We start from the raw sequence: 24,251 nt of genomic DNA, 5'->3' as shown, positions 1-24,251 counted from the left end.
GGGTGGGAAATAGGCTAATTTACCAGAAATTGGTTTGATGACTAATCATTTTGTCAAATGTCAGTTCACCACATTTACTAATAGTGATTTTAACATAAGTTTTAACTAGAATATTTACCAAAAATATTAACTGAAGTTAATTTTTTTAACCTAAGAAATTCACAGATACAGCATAAAATTGCGCAAATGTTCCTATATGAAAAAAGTCTCCAGTGAAATACTAATTTTTAATCTAAAATTTATTTAAATTACATGCGATAGCATTGTTCCAGCTATTTTGGATTTCTTTCAGGTGCTTTTGAAGGTAATTTTTAAATTTTTCAGTCTTTTAAGTGTTTTTAGGATTCATTTATATGTCCTCCAGTAGTATATTAGTCTTTGTTTTAATGTTTCTAGCTATTAAAATATAGACTTAAATTTAAAAACGTCAAAAAGAAATCAGAATTAGCTGAAACACTCATCGTATTAGAAATTCTGAATTTGATTTATAACAATAAGCAGTTGGAATACATCAACTTTTGTTTTTCCAGAAAGAGCACATTTAAAATAACAACAATTAAAAAAAATAGTAAGTATACCTGGCCATGATTACATCTTTACATTTTATATTCCATAACCATAAAAAAGACATTGTGAAAAAGAGATTAAAAAGTAACTTGGTTTCAAGTCCTGGTGATACTAAAACATGAATGTCTAAACGGTTGACAGAAAAGAATATTATGTAAAGAAATATATATATTTTTTTAGGCATATTTGGCAGTTAATAGTTGTAAAAGAGCATTCTCGTTAAAGTTGTCAAAAATGATTTTTTGATAAATGAGTTATTCAGCAAATTAAGCAGGAATCCCAAGGGACATGTACGTACCAAGGTCAATGTAAGTAAGAACTAAGATAACACTTGTTTTTAACTGAGCCTGTGCTCAATATCCAGATGCAGAACTCTCAGATATTGGGTGCAATATGTGGCTTAAAACCCCCAGGGTCCTTTCCACCCCTAAATAGCAGGATTTTATCAACTTTGAGTTGGTTGCATAGCACAGGAAGCAGAAAAAATGAGAGACCTGAGCTCACTTTTCTAGGACAAGAAAAGCTATTATATAGCTAGGATTTCTTATAACTAACGGTAGGTAGAACCCTCTTACCAATTCTGGAGCATGGATGATTGGAAAAGTAAACGAGAGAGAGAGAGAGAGAGAGAGAGACAGCATGAGCGTCATGGATACGAAGTCACTCAACCTGGTTATAATCACATTTCTGCCAAGGTACTGGAGTCTGCCGTTCAGATCTGCCACTCCTCCTGGGGGTATAGGAAAGGAAAGAGCTTGGGCATAAGAGGGAAAAGTAGGGTGTTCTTGGTTTTGTTCGTCAGTATTCACACATCCTTCCCCCTAGCAAACTATGTAAAGACCTGAGTAAAAGGAGTATGTAGTGCCTGAGAGCTGTGACCATTCTGTTTCTAAACATTTATTTAACTCTTTATTATTTCAATACAAAACTCGTTTTCTCTTTTCTTTACTTGTACCTGTGTATTACTCACCTGAGTAGTGTGATTTCTTTGAACACTAGAGGCGAGTTACCATGGTTCGATCCCCACCCCACCCCCATTTTATTGTGCTTAGATCCCTTATACATTTCTTATTTTCTTGCAGAGACAAGAAAGATTTGCTGATAGGTCACTATTGGAAATGGAGAAAAGGGTAAGTGTCTGTCTTATTGAATAACTAATCATTGTCCCCTTTATTGTTTTGTCTAAGCAATGGTAGGGGGTTTTTTCCTTTAGTTTTTATTTTTATAGATGGTAGTTTTGGTGTAAATTAATACAGTGCTACCTCAGTTTTTGAACGTAATCCACGAGTTCTGAAACATTCGAAAACAGCAGACAGCTAGGCCTCAGGATCTTGCACTCAGGGCAAGCTGTGTGACATATTTGACTTCTCAGTCGTGTTCGAAAACCGAAGCATTTACTTCCAGTTTACGGCATTCATAAACCAAAATGTTCGTCAGCAGAGAGGTTCAAAAACCGAGGTACTACTGTACTCATTAATTTAATTAAAATGTTTTCTAGCTTAGCTTCTTCATAGAGTTCTGTAGAGTGTCTCTGAGTGTGAGATTGCCTTGTTAATAAATAAGACTTGATTTTACATATTATTCTTTCCATAGATTAAAAAATATCTAGCCTTGATTCTGAAATATACACATTGTGATAGTGAATCTCATATTTTTAAAATGCCATTATCTCTGTCTTTGGTTTTCTATGGTGATATACTTAAAACATGTTAAACATGTATACATGTATTCTTGAAATAAAGGTTTTGAAGATTGTGGGAACATGAAATTTTCAAATTCTTTTTAAAGTTAATTTAATAATGTTTTATTTAATTTTGAGTTTAAGTATTTAACTTAAGTAGAATATTTTAAACAAAAAATGATTACAAGAAAATCCTTTTACCATATTGTCTTCTTACAATTTTTTTAATCTGCTATGATGTATTCACTTGTTTTTCTTTCCACTTGTTAATATCATTGCTTAGGACCATAGGAATAACTCTGCAAGTTTAGTCTGAGCAGTTAAGAATGTTTAAATCATCAAAAGTTAAAGGAAAAGTGCTCAAAAAGTATCTGTAATGCAAGTGAGCAGTGGCTAGATTTGCAGGGTTTCGACCAAAGAAATTACTTCCTGGGTAACTATGATCTCTAGATCGAAGAAAGAATAGATAATCAGGAGCAGTTGATACAAAAATATTTTCTTCCATTCCATTTTAAAAATAGCCAATTTACCCTTCTGACAGAAAGAGAGAGAGAGAGAGAGAGAGAGAGAGAGAGAGAGAGAGAGAGAGAGAGAGAGAGAGAGATGATAAAAAAAAAATACAGCATATATAAATAAATAGTCAATGTCTGTGTTGTTTACTAAATTGTACCTTATGATTTCAGCAAGTTTTAAAAATTACTGTTGTGGGCCATTTAAAAAGCTATTGGCATAACTAATAGTTGCAAAAAATTTAGACTCACTTATTTTATAAAATTTAGTATTGATTATATCCTTTCACAATATGTCTAAGATATGCAGAAATAGTAAAAATCACTCATTTCTCTGTTGTTCATACTAATTTTTGAGATGAAAGACATAGATAACAGAAAAGAGTTTATCAAAATACTATTTTGAGACAGATTTTATTTTTAAAGAATTTTTTTTTATTCTTTTGAAAACCATATATGTTTATTACAAAAATTTTAGCAAGAGAAAAAAATAAAACCATCCATAATCCTATCATCAGAGGTAACTGATACTTTGATGTCTGTCCTTCGTTTTATCTAGGCTTAAGCACACACGATACATGTTTTTGTATTCTGACATTCTCATCTGGCCTTTTCTATTTTCTGCCTGTCAAATGCAGATAAATTACAAAGTAGCTAAACCACTCTCAATGTAACAGACAGGGGTAATCATAGTATTATTAATGATAACTACTAATATTTAGTCAGACAGGTACTGGGCTAAGCACTTTACATGCATTTTCTCTTAACCGTATTTTTAAATGTTAAGTTTATTTGTCATACATAAGAAATTGCTTGCACCTTTACGTGCATTTTTAATGTTAAAAAGTTTATTTGTTAGACATGAAAAATTGCCTGCAACTTTACGATTGTCAATGTGGCAACAGGGCAGTTTGATACTGTTCTTGCTTTACCACTAAGTAGTTAAAATCCTGAAGGCACCTAATAAAATGGAGGATGATGGGATGGTTGGTTACCTATCATTTGGATAAAATAATGCTCTTTCTGGTATTTCACAAAGTTATGAGGATTAAATATGACACTAAATGTCCTATTTTAAAAAGTGCAATGGTTTTTATGAATTTGTCATGGCTGCATTAACTAGGAGAAAGGTCTACTTATAGAAAATAACATTTTTGTCTATGTAATAATGTTCAAATATGCTGGTAATAGAATAACATGGTACTTATAAAACTATTAGTAGGATTCCATCTATTTTTTTAAATCACATACCCTAAAGACATTAACATTTACAGGTAAATGTACTGCTTCACTAAATATGAACATTAATTATTAATCTGGGAAAGAATGTCTTGGAAATAGTTTCAGTATGATTAAACTAAATTTAAATGGTTTGTATCTGAAAGGTGACCGGCAAGAGTCAGTATCTTCTGGGCGGTATGACCTAACCAAAGTTTTACAGCACATTAATTACTGCTGCTTGCTTTTTGCGTAACACCCTAGAATGCTTACGATTTAAGGGGGAATAAAACAGAACACTGCGATAATGTATGTTGCCTTTGCCTGTCACTCTTTGAAATAAGGTAGTTTGAAATAAAATAAATGCTGCGGTTGCTTCTTCCTTAGATTCACTGCATTAATGCTACACAGTATCAACCTAAATAAAAAGCTGTAAAGCCAGTTGGACAAATAATGGCTAGTGAACATTGCAGGTGGAAGAGATGAACTTCTCTTAGATCCTAACGGAAATTTTAAAGTACCCGTATTTTAGGCATGTTTGCTTGTTGCTTTTCTGCTTCTGTCACTGTAGAATAATTGCATCTTTGTGTGAGATTTTTTTTTTCCTTTCTGTACAAGCCTCAGTCTTCAGTACCGGTTTACTCTATCCTTGAGTTTTACATGAACTAAAATAGTACTTTAAACATGTAGCATCTCGCCAGAAAATCAAAGCTTTAAAGAAAAAGCTTATAGAAAGTAGTGAAAATAATGATCTTTGTATTTTTCTCAAATTTTGGAAAGCTCTTTACACATCACTGGCATCACATCTTTTTCTACACTGCTCCTGATTTGATTTTTCATTTTAAAGTGTCACTATTTCACAATTTAGAAGAAAAATTAAGAATATAATAATTATATAATTAATATTGGTACCTTGAATTGATCTAGGAACGAAGAGCTCTAGAAAGAAGAATATCTGAAATGGAAGAAGAGCTCAAAGTAAGTAAACCGTGCTGCTTATGAGAGAAGAGTGCTGTTTATGAACTCAGATTTTACATAGTACTGTAACAGATGTTGTGTTCTCAAAGCTGTTTATGCAGTTTGTGATTTATCTGTATCTATGCTTCTCTTTCTTCCTAAATCTGAGTTTTAAGTGGTCTAGGAGAGTATTAAAAATGCAAATCTTATGGTAATCAATTTTTTGGCAATTTTGAAGTTCAGGTATAGAACAGATTAGACAATGATGACTATAAGATTTGGGATTTATCATTTACTCTTCACATTTCACCTACTCTGTTTCTTGGGGGATCAACATAAAAAAATTCTCCTGTGAAAATAAAGGACATTAGAGTGATGGACAGGCAGAGCTATATTTTATTAAACTCTGCATTACCTGTGAAAATTACTGTTTTGTACGTTGGAAGGAACACTTTTTGCAGGGAAAAAATAGCTTAGTTAATTGATTAACCTTTATCATGTCATCTTGCATAAAGTATCTCTGTCATATTGTGAATTGAGGAACTAATGCATAGGAAATTGTGCACATAGAATTTGAATTTAAAATTTAAAAGTTTTAATATTGAATTATTTGGTTGCTTATTGGAACATTATTATGGAATGGCTTTGGAGACAAATTTTTTAAATTTTGTTTGCTTATGTATTTTGTTTGATAGGGAATTTTAGGACTACACTGTTTTAACGTGGTTAAATCTCATGGGATATTCTTTTAAGATTTAATTTTTTCCTTATATTCATTATCTGTGCTTCTTTATATTTTTATTGTACTCTTTTCCATTTTCTTATTTTTTACTTGCTATTTCTTTATGTTCTGATTTCTGCAGAACCTGCACCAAATAAAGCAGATTCAAACTCTGAGAGAGTTAAATGAACGACTGCTGACTGAGAATAGGGCCTTGACGAGAGTGGTAGCCAAGCGCTCAGGGTTCTGTAGGAAACTGCAGTCTGTGAACCTATAATTTATAGTTTCATCATTTCTTCTTGGTAGAGCCAGGCAGGTGTTTTTGTATCAGTAAGCGTGTCTTGAGTTCACTTTTACAAATTAATGCCATTTTGTCTGGAGCTTATCATATAACTGTTTAATTATGCATGGCTTCTCAGAATGTTAGAAAGTCACTAATTGTATATTGAGACTGATAAACTACAAAAAACTTAGGGAATGATTTAGGAATTTAAATAAAAGACTAGTCTGCACTTTTGCAAAAAGGTTTGTACACATTTTTTGGCTGAACAGATTTTATGGCTTAAAAATATTGCTATTTAAAATTACTAGAAAGTGTAATATAAACAATATAAAATGTATTTTACATATAATTAATATATGTTGAAGCTGAAGATTAACCATGTGTTCTGTTTTTCAAAAGAATGTCATTTTTAGTCAGAGCCATTTTAATTAATACTCACTTAGTTCTGTATTGCAGAAGTATCTTAATACATAAACTTCAGATTACTGTATTTTTTATCTGTCCATTTGAATCTAGGTAAAAATTGATTAAGTCCACATAAAAGTAAACTTCATAAAGATATTTTGCTTAAGTAGTTTTGCAAGTAGAAATTTTATTTTTATCAAATTCAGTAATCTAATACATTTTGAAAACTGAGGAAGACGACTAAGTACATATCTTGGAAAGTATATTTTAATGTCCAAAATATAAGTTACTCCATTTCCTAGCAAATCTGGCAGAGCAAATGTAATGTAAATCCTTCTTAGTGGAAATTCCAGTTTAAACATTTTCACCCCGTCCTTCAGTTCATCTGTAAAACAGAACATTAATTTGCTCTGTTTTGAGGATCTGAGGGTATGTTTTCCTCTTTGCTCCAAATACTGGTTATTTTTCCTATGCTTGAATATTGTCATAAATAGTGACTTAACTACTTTGGCTTATAAATTATTTTATTCTGACAATAGTAATTGCTTTGTTGCCACTTAATGAGCACCTATTTTTGGATCAGACATTGTACTACACACTTAAACTAGTACTATAGGTGAATTGTTTAAGGAATTTTAATGATTTAGAACAAATCTAGTAACCTCAAGACTTTCCCAGATAGTCTGGTTTTGTTGTGAAATTATGTAAGTATTATGGTTTGAGGTCTGACATAAAGCAAAAGCCTTGGTTTAGGTACTGACAGGAACTCTTAAAGGAGCTCCCTTCAAGCTCTCTTTTGTCCTAACAAAAATAGGCTTCATTTTCTTGGCTGCTCTAATATGGTGTGCTTGTAAGTCATAATATCAAGTGATTTAGTACATTTCAGTTGGTAACTTTGGGAGAATAAACCTTTCATTCCATCATTTATTAAACTAATTAGCTTCACAAATCAGGGTTTTGTTTTTTTGGTTTGTTTTTTTTTCTTTCTTCCTGATACATGTTTTAGCCACTAGAAATATATATAACTGACAAAGCTTGTTCATGTGTCTTGTGGTGAAAATATAACATTTATTAAGACTAATATTTTATCTTTATTGAAGCAAAACCTTTTCTTCATTTTTCCCCTCATAGATGTTACCAGACCTAAAAGCAGACAACCAGAGGCTAAAGGATGAAAATGGGGCCTTGATCAGAGTTATAAGCAAACTTTCCAAATAATTTTTAAAAAGCAGCAAGTAACGGAATTGCACATATTAGTAACCCAGTGGACCATAATTGACAGTCACTGGAAGCCTGGGAAGAACCCTTGGAGACTGTCATTTTCGGATATCCTGCCAAATGCCCTTTTATCTAGGAGTTTTGTTCTGTTTTGTTTTATTTTCTGTTTTTTTTTTTTCTTTTTCTTGTATCAAGACCATTGTTTCATGTTAATGCAGCTGCTGAGAAGATTTTTTTTTTAATGACTGAGAAAACTTGTTTACAGCTCCAGCATATAAGGAAAGTGTTCAAGGCCAGATATGCCTCAGATAATTAACCAGTAAGCCTTAGTTGTACATAAATACTTTTGTGTCAACAAAAACTTTCAGCTCTCACAGAAGACAGTTATTCAGCATTTTTTGATGTGCCACAGTTTCCAGTTTTTCAATATTTAAATACTTTTTTTTGCTTTACATCTAAGTTTGGGTTTGTATGTTTTTCCTTCTAACTCTTCATGTGGCAGACTCTTCTATGTTTTCACAGCTTTCTCATTTAGTGAAAAGAACACTTGTTCTTCTGAGGTCATTGTCATGTACTAGGCAAATGCTGTGTTGTCTCCTCCCACCTGGAACTGAATTGCTTGGTGGAACATTGGCTTTCACTGTTTGTGCAATATGCATTTATTTCTTATATGAATGCTTTAAAGTCAGTTGAGATTAGATTCTTTTAAGTCCTATTTTCTGCCTTCATTGGTCACTTTTTTTTGTTTTTGTTTGTTTTTTACTATTGTAGTACAAGAAGTTAGATTCTATAATCTTCACTTTCATTTTAGCAGGTACTGAGTGATGCTGTATATATAAATAAGTGTATTGTTTTGATTTTTAAACCACCACATGGCATGCTTGACTATTTTCTTATTTCAAATGTCTGTTAATGCAAAGTAGGCTACTCCATATTAGTGTTAAAAACAAAATTTGCTAACAATGTGATATAAAGACTTTAACACATCATGTGGAGCCCTATCTTTACAAAAGTTTTCTACTGTAAAGTGCTTTTACTTTTATTTTCAGTTTTCATTTGATAGTATTCAACCATAATTAAAGTTGCATAAGATAATTGCTTCACATTTCACATACCTATATTTATCTGAGTGCTGTCTAAAACTGTTGTGCTAGCCAAAGTGATGCTATGAAATCATTTGCAGACCTACCCGTGAGTTCGTGTTAAATGCACTGTTATTGCCATGTGAAGAGGCATTGACTTTGATACCACCATCATGTTCAGACCATTTTATACATTTCAGTGGCCTTTTAAAAAAACAAAAGAAAAAAAAGTAAAAACCAAGTACATAGTGAAGATGGCTTTTATTTGGACAAATAGCTTTTATATTTTCATTGAACCATGCAAAAAAATATTCCATCTTTCTGGCACATAACTGTCTCCTTAACCACTGAACAGTTCAGCCATTTAAATAAATTGTACATTGTAAAGCTTATAGTAGCTAATTGTATTATTGATTGTATTGTATACTATATTAAATGTGAATTTGTACCCCTCCATTTTAAAAGGTCATTGTGTTCTACTGCCTATTTTAGATTACTTTAGGGTTGGGAAAAGGTGTTTTGGTAAGCAGGATTTCAAGTCCTCTCTCTTGATTGGTTTTATGAAGATATAAGGTTATGCTCTTACTACCAAGCTCAGGATTCTTGATTTTTAAAGGTACAAGGATAGTTGTGGGAATTTTATTAGGGGTTATATTTGAACTGTATGAATGGTGGGTCTGAATATAGAGAATTTCCATGGTCTTATGTGGACATAAAATATACAGATAATTGACCAGTTTGAATGACTGCAACGTGTTCTGGTTGCACAACAGTTAGGCATGCTAAGGATTATATTTGTGAAGTTTGGATGCCTGTGAAGAATGATTAAATACATGTTTCTAATATTTTAGTGTTTTGTATTTAGGTTATTTATTCTTTGTATCTAAAACTGAACAGCTACTGTGCTATATTGATTTTATTGGTAGTATTGAGCAGACCTTGTTTCTGCATGAAACTAGTTGCAAAACCCACTATTTTGGAAATAAAAAATGTATTTTGACATATACAAATAAAACGAATAAAATTATTTTAAATGTGTGAACTTTTACTGAAGACATTTGAAATTTTGTTCTGAGATATTTTAAGTCTGCATGGGTATTTTTCCACTAATTGCTTTACTTTGATTCCAATTTGAATAATTTTTGAAATTGTAATATTGTGATAATTTGCACAACATTGTACATGCACATATGTAAATGCAATCTTAATTGCCATATTTATGCAATCTGTGTACCAATTTGGACAAATGTTTATATATTTTACATAAAGCTGTCTGTATGCAGAATCTGAGAACTAGTTTTTTATGATAATAAGTGGGTAAAAAATAATGCTAACAGTGAGTTTCAAGATAGTAGCTTTGTAGCACAAGATTTCATTTACATAAACATTTGGTGGTTTCTAAATTGAACCTGTGCTTTTTCTTAGCTGCAAACATTGGCTTGTGAATACATATGAAGGTAATATTCCATTGAAATATGAAATATTAGATCATTTTGCAATCTAGATTTGTCCAAGATCCAACCCCAATCTAATAACACATCTGTAACTAGATAAGACACACTTTCAGTTGGAAACTTTGGTACAGGACTTGTGTTTAAATTAATACAAGAATTGAATTCTCTTCTTTCTGCTACCCAGTATTTTCCCCGTGCATACTCACAGAATGATAGATATTACTGTTGTTGTTTGTCCTCCATAAAAATGAATTTCACATGCAAATACTTCAGAGCCAAATGGAAAGCAGCTATAGAACTATAGGAGAGATTCATATAAAAAGTAAAGTAGAGGGCGGCTGGATGGCTCAGTTGGTTAGAGCGCGGTGCTCTTCACAACAAGGTTGCCAGTTCGATCCCCACATGGGTCACTGTGAACTGTGCCCTCCACAACTAGAGAAACAACTACTTGACTTGGAGCTGATGGGTCCTGGAAAACACACTTAAAATAAATAAAAGTTAAAAAAAACAAAAAAGGTAAAGTAGATTTCATTAATCCATTAGGCTATTTTATTCTCTTCCTTAAAGGTTTATTACCACTTAGTCTTTCCTGGCTAGTCCGAAACACTGAGTCTGTTGTAAGAAAGTATCCAGAGTGCCAAATTTTCTCCAAACTAGAACCATGTATTTCCCATAGGACATAATAGCCTCGTAAGTGTCCCTCACTTTGTCATGATAAGCAGAATACAGGGCAAACTCCATTAACAGTTATTAACTATCCATTAGCCATATCTTACTGATGAAAACGTTTGGTTGCGAAGATGAAAGCTGGCTGATAAGCAATCTTTTTCTGTGATGTTCCCTGTTGTACGCTGTACGTGTGTGGTCTCTTGTGTCTTGAACATGCATGTTCAACTGGTAATGTACATCTGACAGAGTAGCAGTCCAGAAGGATTGGGTATAGAATGAAGTATTTATTTTCCTATTTTATTATATATCTATCTAAATAAATACATTTCTTTCAATTTGGAAAAGTTCTCTTCGGTTAAGTGCTATATAAACAACAGAATGCTGTTTCTCTTAGGTAAGTGGTATAGAGAGTGTCATATTGCTGTTCCATGCCTACCAAATGACCAAATTACAAAGTAATAAATTCAAAATAAAAACAGGGGAGTCAGAAGTTTATGGTTGTATAATAAGGTAAATAATTCTATCTTTTTATAACAATTTTATTACCAGTTTTCTAAAGTTTATTAGACCTAAGCTTTTTTGAGCTAAGCTGCCCCAACTTTTCACTGTTTAAATTCCAGTAAACATCTAGGTCACAAAATAACTAGATTTTTATTTTAAAAGGCTGAAGAAAAAGAAGGGGGGAAACTTTGAAGAAATAAACAATATTAATATATTCTGCCCTGAATAATATACAGCTAGTAGGGCCTGTGCTTTGTTCTTGTACATCTGGGGGAGAGAGTGGTGATGGGAGAGAGAAGAGATTTACCTTCCCCTTTCTCATGCTCAATTTTTCTTACAGGTCTGTTTTGATACAAGTCCATTCCAATAGGATACCTCATTTGATCCTTACAGCAGACTGGGTAAATAAAAGTCTTATCTCCCATTTTATATGTGAGGAAAGCTGAGATTTATAGATTAACTGATTCAACATTCCAAGCCTCGTACAAAGCAGCGCTCTTACCCATATTTAGTGGTGGTGGTGATTGTTTTTGCCAACTCTTAATCCAGGACTTTTTCCACTGTTTGAGTTTGATAGTTTTTTGCATGAAATTGCATAAGTTATCTATGCATCTATTTTATGTTTAGGCTTAAAACACTTGATTATCTTTGAGAAATGTGTTTCTTGATTTTTTTTTTTCTTCCACATTTTTCTCTGATCCCACATCCTCATCCCACATCCAGTAAATTCTTCCTTCTCTTCCTTTGGATTTACTACTAAATCATTTGTCTTACAATGGGATTTAAAGATGAATGCTTTAATGCCCAAGCAACTAGTTGATTCCCCGGTGTAAATCCTAACTATGCCCAATAGACCATCATAAGTTTGTAAAAGATTTTCACGTAGTTACAAGTTCTTTTGCATTCTTCAGAAACAGGTTTTTTCATTAATCAGAGCTTAATTCCGAAGAACCTTTTTCAGTCCCAAGTAAGATCAGCAACATTAATAGTGCTGTGGTTTTAGTAGCAGATTTTCTACTCCCAGTGAAAACATGGAATACCAATATATAAAACAGATAAAATTTGTATTTACATTAACTCACAGGTACGACTCCACCCCAAAAGAAAGCACTCAAAATCGGCCTCTGTAAGAGCAGCATGACTCCCTGACTTGTTACTGTATAACTCTTAGGACCAGAGGGCATTGATGAGCAGATGCATGTTATCTGCACTTGCTTTTATAATAAATGTGTTAAACGTGCTCTAATACACTAATTTATGTGTGTGAAGGTGTTCTGGCCCAAAGAAAATTTGAAAAAACAGTACAGGGCAGTAGAAGCTCCACACAAAAATGAGGTAATTTGAAAGTATAAGTAGTACATTAGTGCTCTCCAATGTTTTACAATTCTGGGTGTGTCTAAGTATTTACAAGTTTTAGGAGAGCATTTTAGCATTTGAATCAAAATTTTGTGGGATCCATAGAGTAACTTCACAAAATCTGTGGATTGCTTATTTTTAAACACTGGACATGGTGGAAAGAGTTTTGGATTCAGATTTAGATGTAAATCTCAGCTTCACCACTTTATAATCTGCTTACTGAAATTACTGAACCATTCAGTCTTAGTTTCTTCTGGTACATGTCAAATGTATAAAGTGCTTTCAATAGTTCTTGGAGCTTAGTGGATAGATGCTCAACAAATGCAGTTACTATATTACTGCTTTGAAGAAATTACATTAATAATGTGTGACTCTTTAAAGTACTCATTTGGAATGTAAATTATTTTTTCTGGGTTCAATTTTGGAATAATTTGCATAGTTACCATAAACACCAATATTTTTTTTTTTTTTTTTACTCTTGGATCAGTAAGGGAGAAAGATGTAGGAGATAGATTTCAGCCATTGGATAGAAGGGAAAAGTACACCTCTGTAACCATGTCACATCTAATGGGTTCCAGGGATACCGACTCTACTCATGAATCCAATCCATTTATGGACCCCAGTTGCTGTTATCAAAGATGGGGGGAGAGGGGAAAGTAGAAGGGCGTTTTGGGGAATAGCATACAAAATGTATTTGCCATAGAAAATGTTTTAATGCTTACTGATTGTTGCTGTTCAATATTTCTTGTTTTCATTAAAATTTATAACTGTTGGAATGTCAGGATTATCACTAATTTTGGATGCTTTTAAAGTTTACATAGTGCTTCTCATAAAATCTGAAGTCCTCCAGGCCTTTTACCAGCCTTCAGACCAGACTAACCACATAAATTTTATAATCTCATGTTCTCTTGTCTGCAGTTAGAATCCTGCCCATCTCATTCTTACTTCATTGCTAGGCTGTACTTCTAGTGTCTAGTAGTACTTGCTTTACTATGAACAATAGTAGGAAAACCAGGGGGGTGGGAGCTAATTTTTAAGCTGTTTCTTTTATTTTACTCTCCTATGAATGAGCTCCTTGATAGGTAAAGGTCATTTTCGTCTTTTTTCTCAGCAGTTAGCACAGCATTTGGCACATAGTAGGTGTCTACTGAATGTTTTTAAAAGGAAAGAGTAAATCTGAACAATTAAATTGTGATATGTATGTTTTGTGGAGGCACAAACCTTGACTGGCATCTAGATTTTTAAGAAAGTTTTTAAGCTATTAAATATAAACATCTTGCCTCCTGTAGACTTTGTCTTGTCATTCAGTAAATTCTTGTTTGCACTTGCATGCCAGACACTTGCCTATGTGGGAGGAATACACCCAGAAGCAAAATAAGCAAAAATAAAATCCCTGCCTTGGGGATGTTACATTCAAATAATGGAAAGATTGAAAATAATCAGTTACACTAAGTTAGAAGATAATAGGTACTATGGAAAGCATAAAGCAGGATAAGAGATTTCAGGAATGAAAGGAGAGCTAGTCAGAGAAAGCCTCTCTGAAAAAGTAACATTTGAGTCCAAACTGGAAGAAGGCAAAACTGGGAGGGCAAAAACTGCAGATGTCTGTGTGAAGAGCATTTCCAGGCAGAGAGAGCAACAAAAGCCAAGGCCATGAGGTACAGATGTTCTCGACTGTTTGACAAACAGGCTAATGTGATTACAGCCGTGAGAACAAGCAGAAGAGGAGTAGCAGAGAAGGTCGGAGAGGCAGCAGAGCTAATTAATGAGGGGCCGGGCTTCCACGGTACTGACCACATACTGTGAGAGACTTGCTCCTTTAAGAACCTTACTTTTTGTCATCTGTAAACTAAAATTAGCTTTTGTGAGTTAAGAATTGGGTTATAAATTGGGGAGAATGATTTTACTAGGAAATCTAGGCTAAGTTTTGTAAGGGGAACATTGAATTAAATGTACAACATCTGCGAAGACTCCTGACAACCAAGTTAGAAATGGAAAAATGGATTATTGCAAACATCCTTACTATATGAAAGAAAAGCATCAGTTGGTTTGGGCCAAATAAACACTTTAGATCAATTCTCAGGAGAGAATTTTCTCATTGATTTTACCTTTGGTCTGTACAGCTAATATACTTTGTCTTCATTTGTCTTTTTTTTTTTTTTGGTAGTGTTTCTGTTCAGGTGCTGATTTCTTATTCTGCTTTCAAAAGCAAAATAGAGTATATAAGGTATGCTTCCATAAATGTTATGATGTGTTCCAAGAGGAATCCGAGTACTACTATAATCCAAGTGTGTAGTATACGAGGTGTGACCAAGAAGTACGGTGAATGTTTAAATTTTAAAAAAATGTGTTGCAGTAAAAGACACATTGCCATTAATCCCCCTAGAAATACTCTGCCTCACTTCGAACACACTTATCCCATCATTCTTGCCACTTTCTGAAGCAGGTCTGGAAGTCCTCTTTTGTGTCTTTAGTTGCACTGTCGTGGCTGCCTCGATGTCCTGAATCATTTTGACTTTGGGGAAAAGCCAGAAGTCACATGGTGCCAGACCTAGTGAATAAGGTGGATGAGGATACACCGTAATGCCTGTATTTGACAGAAATTGCCAAACCAGAAGCAATGTGTGACACAGCCTTTCACGTTGCGATCACAAAATACAGCGAATGCTGCTGCCGTGTGCCATCCAACGGAAAGGCAGGGATCTTCAATATGGGAAACGGTGCATCGAACCTTAGTAACAGTGTGTGACAAGTTTCAACTCGTTCAGTCAGTCGGGTGTGAACTACAGTTAGAGAGGTGTGTTTTAAAATGTGCCATAAATCATCCTCCATCGTGACAACGCTCCGTGTCACACCTCGCTTCTGGTACAGCAATTTCTGTCAAATAAAAATACTATGGTGTGTCTTCATCCATCTTATTCACCGGATCTGGCACCGTGTGACTTCTGGCTGTTCCCCAAAGTCAAAATGATTCAGGACATCGAGGCAGCCATGACAGTGCAACTAAAGACACTCACGAAAAAGGACTTCCAGAACTGCTTCAGAAAGTGGCAAGAACGATGGGATAAGTGTGTTCAAAGTGAGGGGGAGTATTCTGAGGGGGATTAATAGCACTGTGTCTTTTACTGTAATTTTTTTTTTTAAGGAGTGCGCAGCTCACAGTGGCCCATGTGGGGATCGAACTGGCAACCCTTGTGTTATTAGCACTATGCTCTAACCAACTGAGCTAACCAGCCACCCCTAGTTTTTTTTTTTGTTATTTAAACATTCACCATATTGTTTGATCATACCTCGTACACCATCTTTCTTGTCCTAGCAATGTACCAGGAATGGTTAGCTGAATCATTCCTCTACAGCAGTGGTTCTCAAACTTGAGTCACCTAGAGAGCTTGTTCAGACATAGTTTGGGCTCCACTCTTATTTCTAATTCAGTATTTAGGGTCTGGTGTAGGATCAGTGAATTTGCATTTCTATCAAATTCCCAGATGACGCTGATACTGCTAGTCCAGGGACCATATTTTGAGATATACTGCATTACAATATCAGTTCATCTTCTGAATAGAAATAGAGAATTCAAATGTAAAATCCCTTCAGAGAACCTGAAATGTAGGTACAGTATGCTGTGTGAATAGTTAAAAGGAGATCATCTCAACATCAAACCTTGAGTAACACCAATGATAGTTAATAAGAAGAGATCATGTGTCCAATCATACCACATATACCCTGGCTGGGGAAAAGGACACATGCACACCAATTGAGTCCAATTTACCAGGAAATCAAAACAAAAGGATTTTTTTTTCATACGAGACAAGCAACTTCACAATAGTCCCATACATTTCATCAGAAAAAAAGAAAAGAAAAAGGTAGCCCATCCCCTACATCGCCTTTTCTCTCCTCTCTGCTTGCTCGAGAGAGAAAGCTTAAAACTCTGGGTGTGGGAAGGCAACTGTTTTAAGATTACATCAGGCAAGCCAACATAACTGCCTTGACAGGCCCAGGCTGCCTGCTTTCCATGCAGTGCATTATAAACACTGCACAGCATGCAGTAGGGTCTCTACTACATCTATAATACACATCCAACAATTGTTTTAAGAAAATAAAATGCATCCATTTTTGTTGCATGGCTTAAGTGGCTAGATATACCAGGGCTGCTGCTTACTACAGCTAAACGCCCTTGGATTAAGAGAAGATGCACTTAACCAGTTCATGCATACACATTTTCAGGTTGTCATCCGGGGACCAACAATATCAACATCACCTTGGGATCTGTTAATGCAAATTCTTGGGTCCCACCCCAGACCTACTGAATCAGAAACTGAAAATGGGGCTCAGCAGTCTTTTTCAACAAGCCCTCCAAGGAATGATGCAAGACATAATTTGAGAACCACTGGCCTATAGGTTTCAAATCTAGATCTCCTGGGCTGAAACTGAACTAAAGTGTGTGTGTGTGATTTTTTTTTTTTTCCTCGACTACACTAATGGAGAGTGCAAATTATCCCTGGGGTGTGAGAAATCTCTAGCTGTGTCAGGAATGTACTGCTGTTTCCACTCCACCGGGAAGATTTTACTCTTGAAACGATTGCGGGGGTTCCTGATGAGATGAATTAATCTGAAATGGAGCGGATTCACCTCAAAGGATGAGAGCATCAATCAACTTGAATGGATCTCTACAAAAGGCACCCAACCAGAGATTTTTGTTTGTGGGGGCGATAAGGTTATACTATAAAATGAGGAGTTTATTATTCAGTGCTCATCAAGTTCCAAGTGAAGTTCCAGGTCATTAGCGGTCTCTACCTATGGGTGAGGTTCAGGATTACTGACAAAATCTCATCCCTGAGACCAGAGATACAGGATCTGGCTAAGGCTCAGGCTGAAGCAGGACCATAGAAAGCTCTTTAGGCCCATCTTTGTCAACCCCCACACCTCAGCAACCTCCAACTAACGAGTACCAAGTAACAAGCAATAGAAGTGTATGGATGGGGAACAGGAAGATCATGGAGACTAAATCAAAAATATAAATATATTGAGGGTATATAACATGTAAAAGTATAATATATGGCAATAGACAAGATGTAAGGAAAGATTTTGAAAGCATATCAGTGTAAGATTCTTAGACTACACCTATTGGTTATAATGTGCTTTAATGTGCTCTCAATTCTGGGATGAATTTTGCCGATTGAATTTCACCTGCAATGCTTAAATAAGCTTGTTCACATATGTAAGGAGTTGAAAACTGCAGCAAGACATTCATTATTTTCCTATGAATTATGACATATTATTTGTGTTTTTACAGAAGTCTAGGGGCAGATCAGTAAATCTCATCTGAGTATACAGACTGCAGCTCACAAATTCTCAAGCTAAGCGAAAGAGGTAGAGAAAGGGACCCTTCCTGAGCCATACTGTGTTGGAAGGGAGGGAAAATACTGTTTAGTTTTGTTCTGCAGTTCTTCCAGGAAGTTTGAATAAAATTGGATACTTGGTGATATCCCTCCTCACTTTCAAACTCAAGCAGCACTGGAAACATTTCAAAATTTCATTTTGCAACATGATTTTTCCAAAGATTGAGTTTCCCTTAAAATCCAAGAATCTTGTCACTTGATAACAAAACCTTTTCTACGGAGTTTTGCAGAGATTTGTTCAACTGGTTCATGTGATTAAAAAGAAAAGAAAGTCTACGTAGGCCCATTTCTGTAATCCTTTTTCATTTCAAAGCTCTGTGCAAACTCTAGCCCTCTATTTTCTTGAAAGTACTTCTGCCAGTCTCTTAAGCGCTACACCCTTTTGAGAACTCTTCTCTGATAAACCCCTGGGTGTCTGTATGCGGCATGAAATATATGCACTCTTTGTCCGGGTTTGCACACAGCTTTCAAAAACGTTCTTGGGTACACTAGTCATTGTTTAACACAGTTAACCAATTTCATAACATCATTCCAAATTTCTAAACTCTAAGAGTTTTTGACAAGCATCTCTCTGTAAAGAAAATAGTGGATTATGACAACAGCAGCATCTGCATTTGCTTTTCTCTCCTTTTTTAACAAGAGGCTGCAGCCAACCACTGATAGGGCATCATTAGGTTTGATGCCAACACAGTTCCTTTCAGACAGGTCTTTTATTTCCAGATATAAAGACAAAAATTTAATATGTCTTGGCCTTTGCTTATTTCAGCCACCTCATGAAATCATGATCTCTAACAAAACTCCTAGCAACATCTTGCAGAAACTTAGGTTCCATGGAATGCCAGTTGAGAAACTCTGATGTAGGGATTTCAGTGCGCATCCTTAACTTATCACACTCCACTGCTAGTTAATATTATAGCGCTTCATAGAAAATGGAAGAACCTTACAACAGTTTATCCCATTTACCACCCTTCCCTCCTCACTCTATTGCTGTCATACATTTTATATCTACTTATTTATAAATACCACAAGAATGTTACAATGTTTACAATAATAATCAGTTGTCCTTTAAATAAGAGGAAAAGAAAGGTCGGTGTGGTAGGCAGAATGATGACTCCCAAAATCTATGTTCTAATCCTCAGTATTTGTGAATATGTTAGGTTATGTGCTAAAAGGGAATTATGGTAGCGGATGGAATTGAAAATGCTTTAAATGAATTGACTTTAAGATAAGGATGTTACCTTGGATTTTCCAACTGGGCCCAATGTAATTACAGGGATTTCAGATGGAGAAAGGGAGACAGAAGAGAACCAGTAGCGATGATAGCATGCGGACACAACTTGACATTGCTGGTTTTAAAGGTGGAGAAATGAGACCACAAGCCTAGGAATGCATGTGGCCTCTACAAGTTGAAAAAGCAAGGAAACAATTCTACTGGAAAGCCTCCAGAAGGAACATAGCCCTCCTGACACCTTAATTTGAGTCCAGTGAAACCCCCTTCATACTTTTGATCTCCAGAGTTATTATCTTAATAAATTTGTCTTGTTGTAAGCCACTAATTTGGTGGTAATTGGCTACAGCAGCAATTGGAAACTAATGTAGTCTTTTTTATTTACCTTTTCAGGTGCTCTTTATTTCTTCCTGTAGATTCAAATTTATCATATACCATTTACTTTCAACTTGAGAAACATTGTTTTGTATTCTTTGTAGTGGAGGCCTGCTGACGATGAATTCTCTCGCTTTCATCTATATTTGTGGTTTCATTTACCTCATTTTTGGAGGTTATTCTGTCTGGATATCAAATTCTCAGTTATTTTTTCTTTCTTTCAGCCATTTATAATTATCGTATCATTGTCTTGTCTCCATTTTCTCTGATGAAAATGTAGGCCATAATTTGTTTATTTCCCTCTTTATATATAATACACAGATTTTCCTTTGGTTGTTTTGGAGTTTCTCTTTATTTTTGGTTTTAAGCAGTTTGGTAGTACATAGGTGTGGTTTTCTTTGTATTTTTGCTGCAAGGAGTTCCCTGAAATTTTTGAAACTATACGTTGATATTTTCACTGAATTTGAGAAATTTTCAGCTTTTTACTCAAATATTTCTTCTTCCCCATTGCATTAATTGTCTCTCCTCTTGGATTCCAGGTGCAGGCACGTGAGGCTGCGTGGAGTTGTACATCAGTGCTTGCGTCACTCTCTAGTTGTTTTTTATATTTTGTCCAGAGTCCATATTGATAATTGTGGGAGGTTTAGAGCAATATAAGCTACTCTGCCATGGCTGGAAACAAAACCTCTGTAGTACTTGAACAATGTAAGAACTAGGTTTTTAAAAGGCTAGAAAAAATGGACCAAAATACAGCATTTTATATGAGGGAGTCGCTTTAGCGGTAATATTCCTCTATTTTCCAAATTTTCTATAATGTGATATTTTTAAAATTAATCTTTGTTTTTAATGGATAGAATTTGCATGGAATGAGAGGCATCCCAGATAGGAGAACGTGCATAAGATTCCCTGTAATGTGGTATTTATTTTTAAAATTAAACTTTTTTTTTTCTGGAAAGAGTTTGCACGGAGTGAGAGACAGTTGAGATAGTAGGAAGTGTATAAATTAAAGGTGTGTTTGTGTGAAGAACATGAGTCATCTATGGGTCAGCTGTTGGATAGGAGCAGAATGGTTTTGCAAGGGTGGAGAAGTGTAAAGAAGCAAGGAAACTACCATTATACAAAGGTAATTAGTGTCAACTCATTGCCAAATGCCTGGGTTATAAACCTGTTGGATTACCATATGTAGTAGAAGAATAACTAAATCTGTCATAGAGCACCTTGAATATTTTATTTAAAATTTCCAACTTAATAGTACATAAAAATAATGCCTTTGGATATGGAAAAAAGAAAGGGATATGGAAAAAGGAAAACAACTAACTTGTAGTAGGCAGTAGATTTCAAAAATTTCCCCCTCAGGGACATACATAATGGTGACTTCCACGTGCCCATGGAATTCCTAGATGGTGTCCTCTGGTACAGATACGACACACTGGAGATTAGGAGAAATTCCCTTTCAACCTGCAGTGAGCCTCTCTCTCACCCCACCCCTTATCTCTCCCACTCAGGAAAATACAGTACATTAGAATTCAAGTAAGTAAAAACATTGTCAGAAAAACACCAGATTCTACTCTAACTTATTAAATAATTAGAAAACATTCATTTAACAGATATTTCCTGAATGAATGCCTATCATGTGCAATGTACTGTTTCTTTTTCAATTACAATATCACAAATTATTGATTACACCTTTTATGACTGGTTTATGTAAGGCCTCCATGTAAAGCAACAGAGATTGAGAAAATCCCTGTTTTAAATAATTTAGATTGTTATAAATGTGGACAAAAAAAGATGTGCTGCAGAAAGTAACCTCACAGGGCGATCTGATCACAAATTCCTAACTGGGCAGTCATGTCTCAGGTATATTTACCTTTTTTCAGTAAAAGGTTTATCTTTGCCTTAAGCAAGCCCTGTCCATGGTTTCTGTACACCGAGGTTAACACACCTTTGAAATGCCTCTTTTCAGAAGCCACCCTCAAAAGAGCACTTAATCTTATTAACTAGCATGTAAACCAAGCTCCACCTTGCTTTCTGCCACCTCCATGTAATCTCCCTTAGTTCCCTCCTTAATTCCAAATGCATAAAAGAAGCTGCAAACTGCCATTCTGGGAAGCATTTCAGATCTCACTTCCCAGCAATTGTCATCAGTTTTGACTCAAAAAAAATCTTGTAAAAATTCTTTACAGGTATGGACGTTTTTTACATCGACATAAAGTTGCTTGTAAAGTAAGGCTAGGTTTTTAATAACCCAGAAACAGGTCAGGCTTCCGTCAGTACTCAGTTCCTTAAAAAGCTTGACTTCAGACTAACTTCTCAATTAGTGGAAATAAACTGGAAGGTAGGAAAGGAAAGCAAAGCAAACGTCCAAAATTCTTGTCTTGCCTTTGTTTACCACATTTAGTCACTGCTAACGTCCTTCCCCCCCACACACACACACTTTTAAATAGCATTTCATGGGTGTTACTTTCCCTTGACTCTGAGTATTAACCTTCCTGCCTGGTTTATCCTGCATGTTTTTATCACCTAATGTTTTCCTCCTGTACTGTAACCTCCATGAGGGTCGGCACTCTTCTTTTATTCACTGTTCTATTGGCACATCCTAGTACCTGGCACATAGTAGGTGCTTAGTAAATATTTGTTATTGAATTACTCATTCCTTGACATTTTACTTTCACTGTCTCCCAGTCATCCTCAAGATGAATCCAAATTCAGGACACCAGGGATGCACACACAGAGGGAAGCCCACGTGAGGACAGCAAGCAGGCAGCCATCTGCAGGCGGGGAGAGGGAAGCCTCACCAGAAACCGGCTCTCCTGGCCCCCGATCCAGGACTTCCAGCCTCCAGGACTGTGGGGAGAAGAAACACGAGGAGAGGAAATTTCCAGACTGTAAGGAATAGACTATATGAAGGTCTGCCTGGGAACATTTGGGGATGTAAACTCTCACAGTGGCTGGGGTAAGTGCTTGGCCTTGGAAGGACTGGCTACCCTCCCAGGGACCAAGAAAATATTTACAGGATGTGGAGCCTGGCCTTCACCTTGGCACAGGTGGGCCGAGCTCCGACACATCTAATCTCGTACCAAGGACGGGCCCCTGATCCTGGCCAGATTCGAGACCAGTTCCCTGTGTTGCTAACATGTATGCTTATTGGCTCCTTGCCGCTGTGGTTAGTGAAGTCCTCAAAACCCCAGAGAGCCGAGGCAGGCACAGTTGTGTTCCCCGGGCCGCCTCGGCTGCTGCAAGATATTCCTCCCGTGTTGATGACTTTACTTGACTGGGATTTTGCCCACACTGATGAAGGGCCGGTGCTGTTTCTACACAGGATGTTTTGCCCGTGCTGATGAATGGCCGTTGCTGTTTCTACGACTCTAATTGACTGGGTCCTGGTGGTATGATGAGTTGCCTCCTTGCTTGTTAGTGGTATGATGATGTATCCGCCTAATCTCTGTCTTGTCTCACTTACTTTCGCTTTGGAATAAAACTCTTTAACCCCTTCATCCCGGCTTCTGGTGGTGTGTCTTGCAAATCGGGCCTTGAAATTAAGTCTGTGCACAGCAATCGATAATACTTATCGATACACAGACACAGGCCGACCTCTGCTCCACCTTTTCCACTTCACCTTCAAGGTTTTGTTGGCGTTTAAAGAAATATCTTCCCCGTCTTGATACCAGCCCTCCCCACTTCTGAAACGTGTAGGAGCCTACATGGGGCAGTTGGGGGAAAGCATGGAGTGGGGAGAAGGTTGAGGAAGAGTTTTTCTCGGCAAAACCAGCATTCCCTGAGACTCCCAGCTTTGACATTACTCACGGGACCCTGTTTTTGCAGCTTCACAGTGTCATGTCGTGTGCAGTTTACTGAGTCAGAGAGACTATACCCACAATTTTAGATAAATAATGACCAGTGCCATATGTGATACAGAGATAAAGAGGCTCGGAGATTGAGAGGAGGAGATACCAGCTACCCCTGGGAAGATCAGGGAAGGCTTCCTGGAGGAGATGGCCTTTGAATTTGTACTTAAAAGACAGGCAGTGTTTGGATGTGCAGAGATTGTGAGGAGGAATTTCAGGAGGCGAGAGCTGTGTGAGCAAAGACACACGAGGGGGGAAGTATGGGGTGAGGATGAGGAGCAGTGGGTACATTTAACTGAAGAAGACAAAGGGTGTGTGAAGGGGACTGTGGAAAGATAAATTGAATGAATGGGTAGGGGTCAAGCTAAGAGGTTTGGAATGCTGGGATGGTAAACCGGTACTTACTCTAGCAGAAAAGGGGAGACTGTGAACAGGTTCTACCACAGGAGTGGTAAGACTGGATTTTCGGAGGTAGGATTTACCACGCTGTGTGGGAGGTCAGGGTTTGGCAACTCCAGTCGCTCTTCAGATCCTGCCTACTGTAGCCTGTGTATGTCCCCTTGGAGTGAGAGGGGAAAAGGACTTTTACATTTTAAAGAGTTGAATAAAAATATCAAAAGAAGAGTTACTACTTTGTGACGTGAAAATTGTGCAAAATTCAAATATTGGTGCCCATACATGAAGTTTTGAATTCTGCCATTGAAACATTTATAGGAAAAGAAAAAAGTAAGTCCAGATTCCTCAGGCTTGTTTTCAAGGGCCTCCTTTTGTCAGCTGGCCACC

At 36.1% G+C, this 24,251-nt stretch overlaps 1 protein-coding gene across 9 annotated transcripts in view; it reads left to right on the top strand.

The window, feature by feature from the left end:
- PPP1R12A (protein phosphatase 1 regulatory subunit 12A) overlaps positions 1-9,665 on the top strand; it is a 140,414-nt gene extending 130,749 nt beyond the window's left edge. For 7 of the 9 annotated variants that reach the window (XM_033116702.1, XM_033116705.1, XM_033116710.1 and 4 more), the window contains 3 exons: positions 1,650-1,697; positions 4,903-4,953; positions 7,473-9,665. In XM_033116702.1, coding sequence (XP_032972593.1) covers positions 1,650-1,697; positions 4,903-4,953; positions 7,473-7,559 — 186 coding nt within the window. In that variant the 3' untranslated portion in view covers positions 7,560-9,665. Of the gene's footprint in view, positions 1-1,649; positions 1,698-4,142; positions 4,174-4,902; positions 4,954-7,472 lie in introns of all 9 variants that reach the window. The other 2 variants (XM_033116704.1, XM_033116709.1) reach the window with 2 other exon arrangements.
- Positions 9,666-24,251: the final 14,586 nt, after the last annotated feature.

Source organism: Rhinolophus ferrumequinum, chromosome 10, assembly GCF_004115265.2.
Source record: "Rhinolophus ferrumequinum isolate MPI-CBG mRhiFer1 chromosome 10, mRhiFer1_v1.p, whole genome shotgun sequence".
In the NCBI taxonomy this organism is placed as follows: Eukaryota; Metazoa; Chordata; class Mammalia; order Chiroptera; family Rhinolophidae; genus Rhinolophus; species Rhinolophus ferrumequinum.
The sequence above is the reverse complement of the archived record's forward strand: the minus strand, read 5'-3'. Positions and strand labels throughout refer to the sequence as shown.